The sequence below is a fragment of the Ranitomeya variabilis genome, chromosome 2, assembly GCF_051348905.1.
Source record: "Ranitomeya variabilis isolate aRanVar5 chromosome 2, aRanVar5.hap1, whole genome shotgun sequence".
Classification (NCBI taxonomy): Eukaryota; Metazoa; Chordata; class Amphibia; order Anura; family Dendrobatidae; genus Ranitomeya; species Ranitomeya variabilis.
In genome coordinates, this window is record NC_135233.1 from 1071373997 (window position 1) to 1071391445 (window position 17449).

Consider the following 17449-nt stretch of genomic DNA (forward strand, 5'->3'; position numbering starts at 1 on the left):
CACAATTAACATTTTCGCAGTGAATCATTCATGGAGTTCCCTTCAGACGGAACATTGTATAAAACTCACAGAAGATCGTCTAGACTTGATCGGCTTGCTGCAAAAGCTGAGCTGTGGACGTGCTCGTTCCATAATGGTTCCCGACCGCAACTGGAACATTCAGACCTTCCCGTCATTGAATTATCTCACTATATTGTTGTGTGTTTAGTCAGTGAAGGACACAACGTTGTCAGACTTTATTTATTGTACACCAATAATCTGCAGGCAATGTCAACCTCCATGATACAGAATGACAACGTCGCTGCTACCTACATTCAATGGAATGAATAATTCGCCAAGACTAGTAAAAAAAAAAACAAAAACATATACAAGCTGGTGAAAATGGGGTCTCCCGCTGACAAGGAGACCTTACACCGCCAGATGGATCCATGGGGGGAAATTAAAGAGTTCTCAGTATCACAAAATAAAATTATCCGTCATTGTTCTCAACGTTTCCTCATCTTTAAACCAGACGCACCTCGTTCCGCACACAGAAAGGACTTCGGGTTTATTATTAAGCTCGTCTCACAACAGAAGGACAACGGCCGGCACACGGAGGAGCAGAGCGGTAGTGATCACAGGCGGCTGGATGAGCACATGCACACGTGGCAAGCGGCAGCCTCGGCTTCAGTATTTAGGTACCGATTCTTCCTTCTCTAGGAGAAGTTCTGCAAATCGCTGCTGAAGCTCCCGTTCTCTTTCCTCCTGTCTCTGCACGTCTTCTTTGAGAAACTAAGGAGAAAATAAAAACAAAGAAATAATGAATTGCATATCGTATGGAAAACTATACAATTCCTTGTGCCACCAGCAGATGAGCAGTTTTCTGTAAGGCACCTGGCTGCAGGAGCTCTCCCTACTGCTATGGGCATACACAGACCAGGAAACTAGGCCCCGGCCCGAGAAGTCACCGATGGGGTTTTGCGGAAAAAAATTAACAGCGGAGGTCCCCTGTAAGCTTTAAACAAAACTGCCGGGAACTGCCTCGACCACTTAAACCCTGCCAACAAAAAGACAAACCTAGGATGAGATTTTCAGCACTTTCCTGAATCAGGACCCGAATATACAGTAGGTAGCAGCTGTAACATCCAACAGGCACCTTCCTGCCGGATCGGAGCTAGCTCCAGTCACAGGCATTAACCCCTAAGATGCCGTGGTCTAAAGTGGCCATGACATCCAACTGCTTAGATAAAAGCAATAATCCAACTTGCAGGCTCCTCAGATTCTATTTCTTTTCCTTCCAATTTGCAGAAGCAGGATGGTGAGAAATGACACTCATGTTACTCATTATCTGCAACTGGGCAGCCAGCAGTATGGAGATTACCAGGCTGGGGGTGAGGGCTTAGTGATGGCTGACAGCAGCAGGGAGGCTCGGGATGTCGGGGCGATGATGAAATAATGGCTGCCAGGACTCTCCCAAAAGAGCAGCTGCTTTTTGGACAGATATAAATTCCTGGGCAGAGAGAAAACGTTTCCAAAACTCAGATCGGAGTCTACTGACGGCACAGATGTGAGCACTGCTGGCACATGTACTAACAGCACGGGGGCCACAGACAGGACCAGACTGCACGGACCAAGGGACAGCCCTCCAACAATCTGTACCCCACTTATCTCATAGAAAATCTCACTGCGAATTAAAACTGGTTATAAACTCCAGAGCAGCAATCACTAAACTGGAGGAAATACAGGAGGTAACTCAGGATCAGTAGTGTAATGTATGTACACAGTGACTGCACCAGCAGAATAGTGAGTGCAGCTCTGGGGTATAATACAGGATGTAACTAAAGATCAGTAATGTAATGTATGTACACAGTGACTGCACCAGCAGAATAGTGAGTGCAGCTCTGGAGTATAATACAGGATGTAACTCGGGATCAGTTATTATTAGTGGATGGGTATATGCGTCTGTACATCCCTCCTCTTGTCCTTAGATGTTTGGCCAGTGAGATGACAGTAATGACATGCTTACCGCTATCCTCCTGGGAATGGCCATGTCCTCGTGTTTTTTCAGCTCCTCGAACGTCTTCTGCTCCAGGCTGGCCTGTTCGTACTGATCCCACACTTCATTCAGCTGTTTAATGAGCCCCATGGCTCGGGACTGGTAGCCGCCCAGCAGGATCTTCAGCTTCTTCTCCATCTTTGCAGCTCTTTTGGCTTCCGCAGTCATATGACCTCTGTTTACCTACCGAAAAAAAACAAACAAGAGAACGTTCTAGCGGTTCCATCACCTGTGATCAGACCCCACTCCAACCATCGGACCCCTGCATGGCAACTGCAGGGGGCACAGAGCGTTGTCCCCACCCCTAGCAGGTATATTCATGTGTTTTCTATTTGTGATTTGTTCCCCTCTTTTGTTTGTTAATGACGAGAGCTGTGCCTGTTCAGCGGCTTCTAAATTCAGTGGTGTGAAATGGGGGTCTTAACTGGTCCTAGGGGCATATTAATGACACATCTTGTGGATGGCATCCTACAGGACGTTCACAGTGTGACGCACCATCCCTTTAAGGCTGCGTGATGAATACGTGACATGATTCTGGCCTAGTGATTACGGGAGCTCTCCACATTACCATCACGAGCTGATAAGTAACAGAAGAGGTGAAAATGTCTAAGAAACTGCCAAGATTAAAAGTATTGCCATTACTGCAGTTGTGCAGAACATCACTGCCATCTAGAGGTGAAGCTGAGCAGAAGCAGCGTCTCCACCAAGCACCAGAGACTGCGGCCGCTCGGACAGACTCACCTCCAGGCGCTTCTCCAGAGACTCGATTCTGTCCTTCTTGCTGGCCAGGTTGGCTCGGGTGTAGCGCCCTTGTCCGGACAGGTAGAGCACCTGACTGTAGCATTCCTCCCACACCTGGTTGTAGGCGTCCAGGGACAGGTCTCCATGGCCCATGCCTTGCTTCACCACCTCCATCTCCTGCTGCAGGAGCTGCTCCGCCTGAGCGATGACACATGATTACCTAGGTTATTGCACTGCCCAGGACAGCTGCTCCTCAGCTCACACAGACGAACGTAGTAAGGACAATGCCCCCAATACAGAGCAGGACAGACTTCTGCTGCTATTGTGGATACAACTGTAGCAAACCCTCAGATGTGAGAAGTCGCACGTCCTGGTGAGTTCTCAGCACAATTCATTTATGTTCTATTAGAAACATGTAAAACTTAAAAGAAATAAAAGAGTTAAGTACGGAGATGGAAGTGTGTAAGGAAGAGGAAGAGCGAAAGAGGGCGGGCGAGTACGAGCGAAAGAGGGCGGGCGAGTACGAGCGAAAGAGGGCGGGCGACTACGAGCGAAAGAGGGCGGGCGACTACGAGCGAAAGAGGGCGGGCGACTACGAGCGAAAGAGGGCGGGCGACTACGAGCGAAAGAGGGCGGGCGACTACGAGCGAAAGAGGGCGGGCGACTACGAGCGAAAGAGGGCGGGCGACTACGAGCGAAAGAGGGCGGGCGACTACGAGCGAAAGAGGGCGGGCGACTACGAGCGAAAGAGGGCGGGCGACTACGAGCGAAAGAGGGCGGGCGACTACGAGCGAAAGAGGGCGGGCGACTACGAGCGAAAGAGGGCGGGCGACTACGAGCGAAAGAGGGCGGGCGACTACGAGCGAAAGAGGGCGGGCGACTACGAGCGAAAGAGGGCGGGCGACTACGAGCGAAAGAGGGCGGGCGACTACGAGCGAAAGAGGGCGGGCGACTACGAGCGAAAGAGGGCGGGCGACTACGAGCGAAAGAGGGCGGGCGACTACGAGCGAAAGAGGGCGGGCGACTACGAGCGAAAGAGGGCGGGCGACTACGAGCGAAAGAGGGCGGGCGACTACGAGCGAAAGAGGGCGGGCGACTACGAGCGAAAGAGGGCGGGCGACTACGAGCGAAAGAGGGCGGGCGACTACGAGCGAAAGAGGGCGGGCGACTACGAGCGAAAGAGGGCGGGCGACTACGAGCGAAAGAGGGCGGGCGACTACGAGCGAAAGAGGGCGGGCGACTACGAGCGAAAGAGGGCGGGCGACTACGAGCGAAAGAGGGCGGGCGACTACGAGCGAAAGAGGGCGGGCGACTACGAGCGAAAGAGGGCGGGCGACTACGAGCGAAAGAGGGCGGGCGACTACGAGCGAAAGAGGGCGGGCGACTACGAGCGAAAGAGGGCGGGCGACTACGAGCGAAAGAGGGCGGGCGACTACGAGCGAAAGAGGGCGGGCGACTACGAGCGAAAGAGGGCGGGCGACTACGAGCGAAAGAGGGCGGGCGACTACAAGCGAAAGAGGGCGGGCGACTACAAGCGAAAGAGGGCGGGCGACTACAAGCGAAAGAGGGCGGGCGACTACAAGCGAAAGAGGGCGGGCGACTACAAGCGAAAGGGCGGGCGACTACAAGCGAAAGAGGGCGGGCGACTACAAGCGAAAGAGGGCGGGCGACTACAAGCGAAAGAGGGCGGGCGACTACAAGCGAAAGAGGGCGGGCGACTACAAGCGAAAGAGGGCGGGCGACTACAAGCGAAAGAGGGCGGGCGACTACAAGCGAAAGAGGGCGGGCGACTACAAGCGAAAGAGGGCGGGCGACTACGAGCAAAAGAGGGCGGGCGGGCGAGTACGAGCAAAAGAGGGCGGGCGGGCGAGTACGAGCAAAAGAGGGCGGGCGGGCGAGTACGAGCAAAAGAGGGCGGGCGAGTACGAGCAAAAGAGGGCGGGCGAGTACGAGCAAAAGAGGGCGGGCGAGTACGAGCAAAAGAGGGCGGGCGAGTACGAGCAAAAGGGGGGGTGAGAAAGCTAAAAGGGGCGAGAAAAAGCTAAAAGGGGCGAGAAAAAGCTAAAAGGGGCGAGAAAAAGCTAAAAGGGGCGAGAAAAAGCTAAAAGGGGGCGAAAAAAAGCTAAAAGGGGGAGTGAGAAAGAGCAAGAGGGAAAGGGGGCAAGAAAGATCGCAAGAGACACAGAGCAAAAAAGAACAAAACAGAGGAGGGCAGTGAGAGAAGGTGGGCAGGAGACCTATTCACATTCCTGGCAGGATTCTGGTCCAGAGTTTCTTGAAGAGGGTGTTTACAGATTTAGGATAGGGGAGAACTTACAGATTACTGGGGGAGCTCTGGATCATGGGGTCAGGGTGATGCAGAGCTCCTTCTTGATGCACACACTTGACCTCTGCTCCCCTCATCTTACATGAGACAACTGCAGAGCAGCGCACAGCCTCCGCTAGTTCCCACAGTCTCAGGATGATGCATGGAGTCGAGCTTGTGCACCTCTGCTCCCCTAAAGATGAGGCACTGAGGAGGCGCCCAGAGGTCAGACCCTCAGCGATCAGCAAGTCGTCCTCTAGGCTATGGTCAGGGAATAACTTGCAGGCGCTACAGGGGAGGTCACACTGCAGACCTCTAATAACATGTCTGTCTGAGTTATACCTTCTGCTATCAGGATTAGGATGACCTCCCCCTCCATCATACACATCACCTCCCCCTCCATCATACACATCACCTCCCCATCCATCATACACATCACCTCCCCCTCCATCATACACATCACCTCCCCATCCATCATACACATCACCTCCCCATCCATCATACACATCACCTCCCCCTCCATCATACACATCACCTCCCCATCCATCATACACATCACCTCCCCCTCCATCATACACATCACCTCCCCCTCCATCATACACATCACCTCCCCCTCCATCATACACATCACCTCCCCCTCCATCATACACATCACCTCCCCCTCCATCATACACATCACCTTCCCATCCATCATACACATCACCTCCCCCTCCATCATACACATCACCTCCCCCTCCATCATACACATCACCTCCCCCTCCATCATACACATCACCTCCCCATCCATCATACACATCACCTCCCCCATCCATCATACACATCACCTCTCCATCCATCATACACATCACCTCTCCATCCATCATACACATCACCTCCCCCTCCATCATACACACCATCTCAGTCCCCCCTCCATCATACACATCACCTCCCCATCCATCATACACATCACCTCCCCCTCCATCATACACACCATCTCAGTCCCCCCTCCATCATACACATCACCTCCCCATCCATCATACACATCACCTCCCCATCCATCATACACACCATCTCAGTCCCCCCTCCATCATACACATCACCTCCCCATCCATCATACACATCACCTCCCCCTCCATCATACACACCATCTCAGTCCCCCCTCCATCATACACATCACCTCCCCATCCATCATACACATCACCTCCCCATCCATCATACACATCACCTCCCCCTCCATCATACACATCACCTCCCCATCCATCATACACATCACCTCCCCATCCATCATACACATCACCTCCCCCATCCATCATACACATCACCTCCCCCTCCATCATACACATCACCTCCCCATCCATCATACACATCACCTCTCCATCCATCATACACACCATCTCAGTCCCCCCTCCATCATACACATCACCTCCCCATCCATCATACACATCACCTCCCCCTCCATCATACACACCATCTCAGTCCCCCCTCCATCATACACATCACCTCCCCATCCATCATACACATCACCTCCCCATCCATCATACACATCACCTCCCCCTCCATCATACACATCACCTCCCCCTCCATCATACACATCACCTCCCCATCCATCATACACATCACCTCCCCATCCATCATACACATCACCTCCCCATCCATCATACACATCACCTCCCCCTCCATCATACACATCACCTCCCCATCCATCATACACATCACCTCCCCATCCATCATACACATCACCTCCCCCATCCATCATACACATCACCTCTCCATCCATCATACACATCACCTCCCCATCCATCATACACATCACCTCCCCCTCCATCATACACACCATCTCAGTCCCCCCTCCATCATACACATCACCTCCCCATCCATCATACACATCACCTCCCCCTCCATCATACACATCACCTCCCCATCCATCATACACATCACCTCTCCATCCATCATACACATCACCTCCCCATCCATCATACACATCACCTCCCCATCCATCATACACATCACCTCCCCATCCATCATACACATCATCTCCCCATCCATCATACACATCACCTCTCCATCCATCATACACATCACCTCCCCCTCCATCATACACATCATCTCCCCATCCATCATACACATCACCTCTCCATCCATCATACACATCACCTCCCCCTCCATCATACACATCACCTCCCCCTCCATCATACACACCATCTCCAGCCCCATCCCCCACCATCATGTGCACGGTCTCCGGTCCCCCATCTCCTAGCTACTTACATGACGAAGCTCGTCCTCGGTGAACTTATCGTAGGGCGTCTGCTCCAGGTAGCCCACGTGTTCTACGCTGGTGGCGGCCGAGCCGGGAGCCTTCCCCTTCTTGCTCCCCGAGTAGTCTCCGCATGGGTTGTGCAGGGAGTCGTAGTGCAGCATGGTGATTATCTCCTTCTTGATCATTTCCTCGCTTTTTTGCAGGTCGGTGAGCGGCGGCTCCACATTCAGCGGCCTCAGGATGGTCTCATTTACCTGCAGACGGAGAATGATCTCAGCATCATGTGTGACAGTGACCCCCTGACCCGGCGGCCCCCTCGCTGCAGGAACCTGAGGGCTACAGGTACAATAGGTTTACATTTAAAGGGGACATTTACAAACTTCTTGTGCTTTGTCTCTAGCCGTGGAGACACCACTGTATGAGCTGCAGACGCAAAACAACAGATTATGTATTTGATTATTTGCAAACATCTTCCATATTCATTGCAGTGAAGGATCTTCCCAAAAAGGGTGTGCAGATTTTTGCAACAATTTTTTAAAACCTGCAACAACTGCCAGACATAAAACTCCACAAAATAATAGTAAGCACAAAGCTAGTTGTGTACACAGCATCTATGTAAACCGATGCATCAATGCCCCCTGGGGGAGAAAGGCTGGGGGGGCCGCTGGCTCCGGTAGAGCCTGGGGGGGAAATAACAGAACAATAAGCAGACTTACTTCAGAGGGTCGTGGTAGATCTTTCTGCACGGCTTTATGCCTCTGCTTCAGTTCCTTTGCCCGCTGTGCGTCTCTCACTGCCTGAGGATACAAAGAATTTCATGTTAACATCAGCATTTTTCTACGTCCTCCACCACCACAGAGGTGTATGTGGAGAACACCCCCGGTGGACATGCTGGCACAGGACAGTTGTGGCTCCCAGACGTGATGCAGGCCGCTGCGATACTTCGGACGTGTACCTGTTTGCGCGCCTCCACATCCGCTTCGTCCTCTATGAAGGAGTCTTCTTGGTCGCGCTCCTCCAGTTCTCGCTCAGCATTTTCAGGTAACACGATCTCAAAGTCGTTTTTCGGGGTGGGCAGAGACATCAGCCCGAGACGCAGGTGTTCCCGAGACTCCCTTTCCTGCGTATCAGATCACAGACAATCAGATCCCATCACACGCCTCCGCGTCTCCATATTTATTACGAATTCTTTTAGAAAATCTCATGAGCTCGGACAGAATACTCGAAAGGTGAAGGAATCGTAAAGTCAGATTTTTCTGACATTTTACATCCAACGCTCCTCTGTGAAATAAAACTGTAAAGTTCAGACAAAGGAGATTTTATAATCCATTTAGACCTCTATATATTTAGGTATCTTACTAGACCACCATAATGCTGACAACACACTACATCTGTCAGCCGTGTGCCACCCCCTCCCATTCACATGGACGCCTGGTAGGGTGGTCTCGGTAGGAAGAGGTGTACAAGCTGATGCTTGACTCCTGTGGGGGCGGATTATCGCTAAGATAATACTCAGAAATAATTAGTTATTATTATTATCACTATTAAACTGCCTGATCCTCATCCACCTGTCAGGTGAGAGCCAGGAGGCCGCATGCAGCAATGTGCTGGTCCAGTAACACTGAAGTCATTGGGTCACCTTATACAGGAGGCTTGAAACTGCGATCGTCTGATCACCTGTGCTATACAGTTTATATATAGAGTTTTGACTCAGCACAGAATCTACATTCCCCACTATTTACCAAATGTTTAATGTATGTGGGGTCATTGTAATCCACTGATCCGTCCTCCGGATTGATGTTCAGCTTGTCACGTAGCGGCGTCCTTCCCGGTGTGGCGCCGATAACCGGTTTGGGAGTCATACCGCCTCGCGGGGTGAGTCCTTCTGAACTTTGTGACGGTGTTCTAGAGAAGTGAAGGGTAAAGATCATACATAGATACACATATGTGCCATCAGCTCTATTACTATTTACTCTCTATAAGGGTATGTGCTCAGTTTGTTTTTTTTCCTTAGGTTTTGTCTGTGAAATGGCCACAATGTGAACATGTTCCTACCCACTGCACCTATGCCAACGTATGCTTATGTCCTGGTTCATTTCTTTGGTATTGATACGTATGCCAGGGAGCGGCAACAGAAACCCACCCATGTCCAGATCACAGACGTGACCATATTGACATTTGTTTCTGAATTGGTAATCCAGGGCCCGGTTCCCTCAGAAGAGCGGCTTTACTCATAGATTTATGGCCCTCACATGAGCGCTGCAGCCAATCCTTACACTATAGGAGACCAAGCTCCAGAAGAGAAAGGAATACAACCACAGACATTGCCTTAAAATCTGCACCTGAATGGGGTGGACAGCACAGTATTAGGAGTCTGCACCACTTGTCTCTGAGGCGTCACACCAGAGAAGTCACTCTCGTGCAGAGGGGTATTCAGACCACCCTTCAGAGGGGTGTCCACGTTAGTAAGTGCCATCAGGTTCTGCGCTTCCTGAAAAAACACAAGAGCCAAACATTTAAAAACGCCTTAAATGTATACCATCCAGCCCCCCGCACCCCACTCCAGGGGTATGCCATACGTGCCCCCGCGCCCCACTCCAGGGGTATACCATACGTGCCCCCGCGCCCCACTCCAGGGGTATACCATACGTGCCCCACTCCAGGGGTATACCATACGTGCCCCCGCGCCCCACTCCAGGGGTATACCATACGTGCCCCACTCCAGGGGTATACCATACGTGCCCCACTCCAGGGGTATGCCATCCGGCCCCCGCGCCCCACTCCAGGGGTATGCCATCCGTGCCCCACTCCAGGGGTATACCATACGTGCCCCACTCCAGGGGTATGCCATCCGGCCCCCGCGCCCCACTCCAGGGGTATGCCATCCGTGCCCCACTCCAGGGGTATACCATACGTGCCCCACTCCAGGGGTATGCCATCCGGCCCCCGCGCCCCACTCCAGGGGTATGCCATCCGTGCCCCACTCCAGGGGTATACCATCCGTGCCCCCCTTCCCCCGTGTATATCGTCTGGTCAGACATACACCATAATGCCCCTTACCTGCAGTATGCGGTCCTGGGCCGCCGGTGTTTTGGGCGTTCTGAGGGCGATGCTGTTATTTGCCACATTATATTCGGATAATAAGGTGCTGGATGCAGAGTTGGTGATCCCGGACTCCTCGGCTGTCTGCCGGGCGATCTCGCTGGCCTGTCCGACCTTCACAACTTCTTCTAACTCTGCATCGGAAATCTAATAACAGAGACAACGGCCCAATGGTGAAATGAACATCCGGATGTAATGCATTATTGGCATTAGAAAAGTCTGTAACAGGAAACCTCCATAACCAAACAGTGCTGAAGGTGGTTTCTTATTCGGCAATTCTTTTTTTTTTTTTCTGTTTTTTTACAGGTTTAACAACAAAAACAGTTTTATGCCTTTTATAGTGCATTTTAAGCATATTCACATCAGGGCACCTCGCTGCATAGTATTTTTTTTTTTTTTTTTTAATTGCTAAACCCGTTAAAAAAAAAAAAAGAAAAGAAAAAATTGCTGAATAAGGAACCAACATTGTCATAGCCAATGCAAACATACTGGGCAGACAGCACCACCTAGTGGAAGTATACGGCAATGGCAAAATATCATTGAATTTCTTTGCAAAATGTAGATTGTAAACTGGGCTTCCAGCAAAGAAGCTATATGTGTAGACACGTAGCAGCTACATCCAGGGGCGTTGCATTGCTAAAGTGAAATTCTGACCATTGACATTTTTTTATTTTTTTTTATGTATTTGTAAGTGGAGAAGGAAAGCGCAAGCAGAGAACATGTAATTTGTAAAGCGCTGTGGAATATGTTAGCGCTATATAAATAAAATTATTATTATTATAACATGTGCTGCAGTCCAAGTCTATGGGACATGACAACCATTCTGTAACTCCTATAAACTTTGTATGTACAGGCCCGGGCGGCCATCTTCCTCTACTCTTCTAGGCCAAAACATGGGCCACGAGAGGCCAGACTTCCAATATAAATGCCAATGGTTGACTTTCCCGTACAAAGACACCAAGGCAGCAGCCTTTCATGCGGAAGCACAAAATAAAGGCGGACCGTCACCTTTATGTGCCCAGAGATGCAGAAACCCTAAGACTCCCGGGGGATTCAGTAACGTCCCTTCATGCCATCCCCCTCCCTTAGCATTTCGGAAGTTTAGGCACTGCTTAATCCTCCCACCTGAGGTGAAGGCAGAACTAATTTGCTTCTCTTCTTGGTCAGCTCAGACACGCCGCCGGTCGTCTGGAGGATTGCTGCCGGCAGGTCCGACTCCTTCTTCCTCTTTATATTCTGCTTGTCCTTCTTTCGGTCTTTTGTTTCTTTCTCTCTGGGAACAAAATAATGAAATAAAGTTGTGATAAAAGGGAATAACTTGGGACGAGCAGTCTACTGTTGCTCCAGACACCGGAAACTCGTAAGTTGCCATTCTGTGTGGCAGAAGAGTCCATCTCCGCCTCTCCTCCCTGGACAGAAGTCAGACCCCTACTTCGGTGATCCTCACGTCTTAAAGCCTCTGAGGCGGAGTAATGTATTCTACGTGGGACCACAAATATGGCTGCGTGTGATAAAGTCGAGCAGGCGGCCATCACTTACGATCGGAGCTCCCCGTCGAGGTCCTGCTGCCGTAGTTTTCTGAAGTCGGCGTTCAGGGCGTCATAGTTCTCCTCCGAGGTGTCGTAAAAGCCCGGGGCCGGCTTCTTCTCGAAGGGGATCTCAGCATTGTAATCCACCCCACGCTTCTTTTTCCTCTTCTTCTGTATCTCAATCCCGGCTGCTCGCAGCTCTCGCCTCTTCTGAAGAGCGGCCAAACGTCTGGAGAGGGGGCAACACGATAGTCAGTAACAAGCAGCGGAGACGAGATCATTTACAGTCACAACGGGGGGCACAAAGCAAAAACGTATATCGCACGTGTACATGTCTGAGGTCACAGACTGATAATACGAATGCGTCTGAACCATCCGCTGGGCTGGAGCAATATATGGCTGCATGTAAACAATCAACGGGCCATAAAGTGCGAGATCCACTACTCCCCGCAGTATTTGGGTATGGAAATATTTATTTTTTTTTTTTTATAAAATAACAGTTATTCTATAGGATGTAATCTATGGATACAATGGAGCTTTCCAGTTGCACACAACAAGTGATTGCTCCAAAGCGCAGCGTGAATCATAAGCTCTCGCACCGGAGACCGACTGGCAGCAGCGCCTACAACATAATGTAAGGGCAGAACCCAGGCTAGGAAACGTTGTACAGACCTGGCTTCCTCCAGCTGCTTTTCTCGTGCTTTCCTCTTGGCCTTCTTCCCTTGGGTGTTGGCCAGACGCGCTCTGGCCTCGGACAACATCTCAAGCTCATCTGTAAGAGGAATGGCAGCCATTCAGGTGATGGGCAAGTGGCATATTATGGAGACACTTACTGGCTTCTTTGGCATGAAAGTTTTATACAGATCGGTGGTCACATTTTAGTAAAATAAAAAATTATATATATATATATATATATATATATATATATATATATATATATATATATAGCATACAGGTGGTCTCTGTGTCCCCCATGAAACTACACTAAGATTCAGGCTGCTACTCTCCATCACATCATCCATTTTCATGGGAGTCATCGCTAGTTAAAGACTATTTTTTCTGAGGATGTAATAAATGCTGTTTCAGATGTCTGTGATAATTGGTACGATGCTGGATCACATCTCTTGACCCAAGTGTTAAAGCTTCACAGAAATGTATTTTATTTTTGTTGTCGTCCGTAAACGATACAACATTCATCAGACAGAGGCTGTAGTCAGGCGACTGCACCCGTCACCCAGTGCTGCAGCGGACAGACCTTCATCCATATCCACAGGGTCAGGCCGGGCAGGTTTGGTCTCGGGATTCGGGTCGATTTCTCCAGGTTTAAGCTTCCGAGGGTCATCAGCCGCCTCCTCTTCATTGTCCCTCTGAGCGGCCTTGTCTCTGAAGATGGAAGAACGATACAATTATTAGGATTATAATCGTGTCAAGCGCAATGACAAAAACAAAATCTCTACAATAATCAGTGCAGGCAAAATGCATCGTAAGGGCCTGTGCACACGTTGCAGATTTGGCAATTTTCTTTCTGCGCAGATTTGGCAAAAAAAACCTGAAGTGTATGAGAATCCTGACGTCTCATGCACTCGTTGCTTACTTTTTCTTTGTAGATCTGGTGTTTATTTCACCCAAACTAATTAGTGGGGAAAAATCTGTGTGACTGTTTTTGCATGGCAACATTTTGGGGCACATATGTTCTGATTGCTTTTTTGGGAGGCTTCGGGGTTAGAGTGTGTGTGTGTGTGTGTGTGTGTGTGTGTGTGTGTGTGTGTGTGTGTGTGTGTGTGTGTGTGTGTGTGTGTGTGTGTGTGTGTGTGTGTGTGTATCTATACCTCCGCAATAAATTACCATGCTCCCCACGCTCCCACCTAATCCCCACGGTCCTTTGAGCTCCCCGCGCTCCCGCCTCCCTGCTCCCCGCGCTCCCGCCTGCCTGCTCCCGCCTGCCTGCCTGCTCCCCACGCTCCCGCCTGCTCCCCACGCTCCCGCCTGCCTGCCTGCTCCCCACGCTCCCGCCTGCCTGCCTGCTCCCCACGCTCCCGCCTGCCTGCCTGCTCCCCACGCTCCCGCCTGCCTGCCTGCTCCCCACGCTCCCGCCTGCTCAGCGATACTTACAGTAAGTACTCGTAGTGCTCCAGGCACTGGGCGGCGGTCCTGCCGATGATGGGGGCGATGGTCCTCCACTGGGTGGGCATTAGTTTGGCCAAGTGCAGCAGCTTCTCCTCCTCCTCACGTGACCATTCTGTCTTCTTGATGCTGGGGTCCAGCCACTCATACCTGTCATTCGGGGAGGAGGACAGTTGTTAGCAGGTACCTTTATGCTACTCTCTACGCTAGCATGCCTTTCCTAGACGGACCACCTTACCAGCGGGCTTTGCATTGCTTGGCCGACTTCCTGTGCAGTAAGGATGCAATACGAGACCACTGGTTTTTGCCATATTTCATAACCGCCGCCTTGAGGATTTCATCCTGTCAAAGAAACAGAAAGAAGAATAAATACATACCGCATGGCATAAAACATGGGGGGCAGCCTCACCGCCTGGTAGAAGGGGCTATAACCGGGGTACACTGCAGCCGCCCATACAGGCAGCGTCCATCCCATCCCACGAGAAACAACAGCCGCTCAGTAACCATCACATATACAGCGCGCTGCAAGGTCTAGACATCTCTGCCTGCTGTCAGTGAATAGAAGCAGCTTTATTCACGTGTCTGTCTGTGCAGGGACGCCTCCTTATTCATGGATTCCCAGGGGAAACAACAGAGGAAAGGCAGGAGGAAGAGGAAAAAGAAACATGGCCGGGACCCAGCACCAGGTTCTAGTGTTGTTCTAACCTCTCTGGTGATAAATGTGAAGGAGGAATACATGGGCTGCTTTCAGGAACAGGGCCACTCCTGACCATGGGTCACAACTGGTACTGCAACTCAGCCCCACTGAAGTAAATAGAGCTGACCTGCAATACCATGCACAACCCATGGTCAGTGGTGGCGCCGATTCTGAAATCGGCCATTATTTTCTCAGGTTCTAAAGACTTGTGCACTGTGCAGACTGTCCGTACATGTGGTTCTGCTGCAATCTCACGTGGAATCTGCTCTAACTCTGCTTTCCCAGACCCCCGAATGGCCAATCTGTAGTGGGGGGGGGGGGGGATTGTAGAAGATGCACAACACATAGATTTACCGCTCAGCATCCCGGAAAAGACGTGTGAGCGGCGACAGCGGCCATGTTGGCGGATGTAGTCCAAAGACTGAAATAAAGTTTGTATAACCTGACTGTAGGGGGCGACACGATATTAATTTACTTCTCTGTATGCTTTCAAACTACAACTCCCAGCAAGCTCTGAGGCCAGCGGATGGGTCATGGCAGATTTCAGACCAATGGCTGCAGTACAAACAACAGAAATCATGTATAGAAGTCACAACAGAGGAAGAACTACTAGCCCCAGCATGCTCTCGCACCAAAAGAAGAACTACTAGCCCCAGCATGCTCTCGCACCAGAGTGAGAACTACTAGTCTCAGCATGCTCTCGCACCAGAGGAAGAACTCACATCAGCACTCACATCAGAGGAAGAACTACTAGCCCCAGCATGCTCTCGCACCACAGGAAGAACTACTAGCCCCAGCATGCTCTCACACCAGAGGATTAACTACTAGTCCCAGCATGCACTCGCACCACAGGAAGAACTACTAGTCCCAGCATGCGCTCGCGCCAGAGGTAGAACTAATAGTCCCAGCATGCTCTCACGCCAGAGGAAGAACTACTAGTCCCAGCATGCTCTCACACCAGAAGAACTACTAGTCCCAGCATGTCCTCACACCAGAGGAAGAACTACTAGTCCCAGCATGCTCTCACGCCAGAGGAAGAACTACTAGTCCCAGCATGCACTCGCACCACAGGAAGAACTACTAGTCCCAGCATGCTCTCACACCAGATGAAGAACTACTAGTCCCAGCATGCTCTCACACCAGAGGCGGTGCTGCAGGGGAAGAACTACTAGTCCCAGCATGAACTCGCGCCCCAGGAAGAACTACTAGTCTCAGCATACGCTCACACCAGAGGAAGAACTACTAGTCCCAGCATGCACTCGCGCCAGAGGAAGAACTACTAGTCCCAGCATGCGCTCGCACCAGAGTAAGAACTACTAGTCCCAGCACTCTCACATCTGAGGAAGAACTACTAGCCTCAGCATGCTCTCGCAGAGGAAGAACTACTAGCCCCAGCATGCTCTCGCGCCAGAGGAATAACTACTAGTCCCAGCATGCTGTCACGCCAGAGGAAGAACTACTAGTCCCAGCATGTCCTCACACAAGAGGAAGAACTACTAGTCCCAGCATGTCCTCACACAAGAGGAAGAACTACTAGTCCCAGCATGTCCTCACACAAGAGGAAGAACTACTAGTCCCAGCATGCTCTCACACCAGAGGAAGAACTACTAGTCCCAGCATGCTCTCACACCAGAGGAAGAACTACTAGTCCCAGCATGCTCTCACGCCAGAGGAAGCACTACTAGTCCCAGCATGCTCTCACGCCAGAGGGAGCACTACTAGTCCCAGCATGCTCTCACACCAGAGGAAGCACTACTAGTCCCAGCATGCTCTCACACCAGAGGAAGCACTACTAGTCCCAGCATGCTCTCGCACCAGAGGAAGCACTACTAGTCCCAGCATGCTCTCACACCAGAGGAAGCACTACTAGTCCCAGCATGCTCTCACACCAGAGGAAGCACTACTTGTCTCAGCATGTCCTCACAGCAAAGGCGGTGCTGCAGGGGGAGCACTACTAGTCCCAGCATGCTCCGCACCCTGCAGCAGCTGTGTGCGACCTATCCCCGGCTGTAGGGAGCCCGCAGGCCGCAGAGCCCCTCAGTACGGAGGCCTCCCCCGGCCGTGCGCCCGCCCTCCTCACCTCCGTGTTCCGCCACACGCCTCCCTTTATCATGATGCGCGGCATGGCTGCGGTGTGCGGGCTCTGTCACTGAAGCGTCCGGGAATCTGTCCGCACCGGGAACTCGCCGACCCGCGGCCGCTTCTTGTGGTTGGCAGAGACGCGCTGTGTCCGAGGGAGGAAGCGAGCGGCGAAGCAGATGAGAGGAGAGTGATCCGTACAGCGCCCTCTGCTGCCGGAGGCCGCAACTGTCCGTGCAGGTAGCAGCGGCCCCGATCCAACATGGCGTCTCTCCGCCCTTCTGGAGTCATTTGCTCCTTTTAGTAGCTTTTGTATTTGCGCCTTATTCTCTCTACCCTTTGCGCCAGTTTATAATCAGATGTCACATTAGTACATTATTTTTGTGCCTGCTGTACGGGTTCTGGAGGAGTTTTCAGTATTGAACCTTTTTTAAATATACAACTTTTTATGAGATTTCTGAGTTTTGGTGCTTAAAAGTTGTGGGAGAAAAACAAAGACAAAGGCGGCGATTCACTAAGCTGCAGGTGTCAGCTATCTGCCGGAAACACCTTAATAAGTTGTGTTTTTTTGTGCACAACTGAACACTTGCACTTAAATATT

The 17449-nt window shown here is 51.3% G+C and overlaps 1 protein-coding gene across 1 annotated transcript; it reads right to left on the reverse strand.

Annotated features, from left to right (window-relative positions):
* Nucleotides 1-226: 226 nt before the first annotated feature.
* CDC5L (cell division cycle 5 like) lies at nucleotides 227-17123 on the reverse strand. The gene is made up of 16 exons (XM_077291576.1): nucleotides 16850-17123; nucleotides 14311-14414; nucleotides 14061-14222; nucleotides 13204-13331; nucleotides 12621-12720; nucleotides 11959-12177; nucleotides 11545-11692; nucleotides 10378-10566; nucleotides 9660-9808; nucleotides 9060-9222; nucleotides 8273-8437; nucleotides 8034-8114; nucleotides 7326-7571; nucleotides 2777-2974; nucleotides 2006-2218; nucleotides 227-771 (listed from the first exon to the last, which is right to left on the reverse strand). Exons 1-16 carry the CDS (start codon nucleotides 16892-16894, stop codon nucleotides 667-669), a joined length of 2415 nt encoding a protein of 804 aa, XP_077147691.1. The 5' UTR covers nucleotides 16895-17123; the 3' UTR covers nucleotides 227-666.
* Between the last annotated feature and the right edge of the window lie 326 nt (nucleotides 17124-17449).

Coding starts and splice junctions, on each gene's coding strand:
- CDC5L (XM_077291576.1), bottom strand. CDS start 16,894: ATGCCGCGCATCATGATAAAGGGAGGCGTGTGGCGGAACACGGAG. Junction 13,332..14,060: donor GAGCACTACGAGTACTTACT/GTAAGTATCGCT, acceptor TTCCATCTTCAG/AGACAAGGCCGCTCAGAGGG. Junction 8,438..9,059: donor CCACATACATTAAACATTTG/GTAAATAGTGGG, acceptor TCTGATACGCAG/GAAAGGGAGTCTCGGGAACA.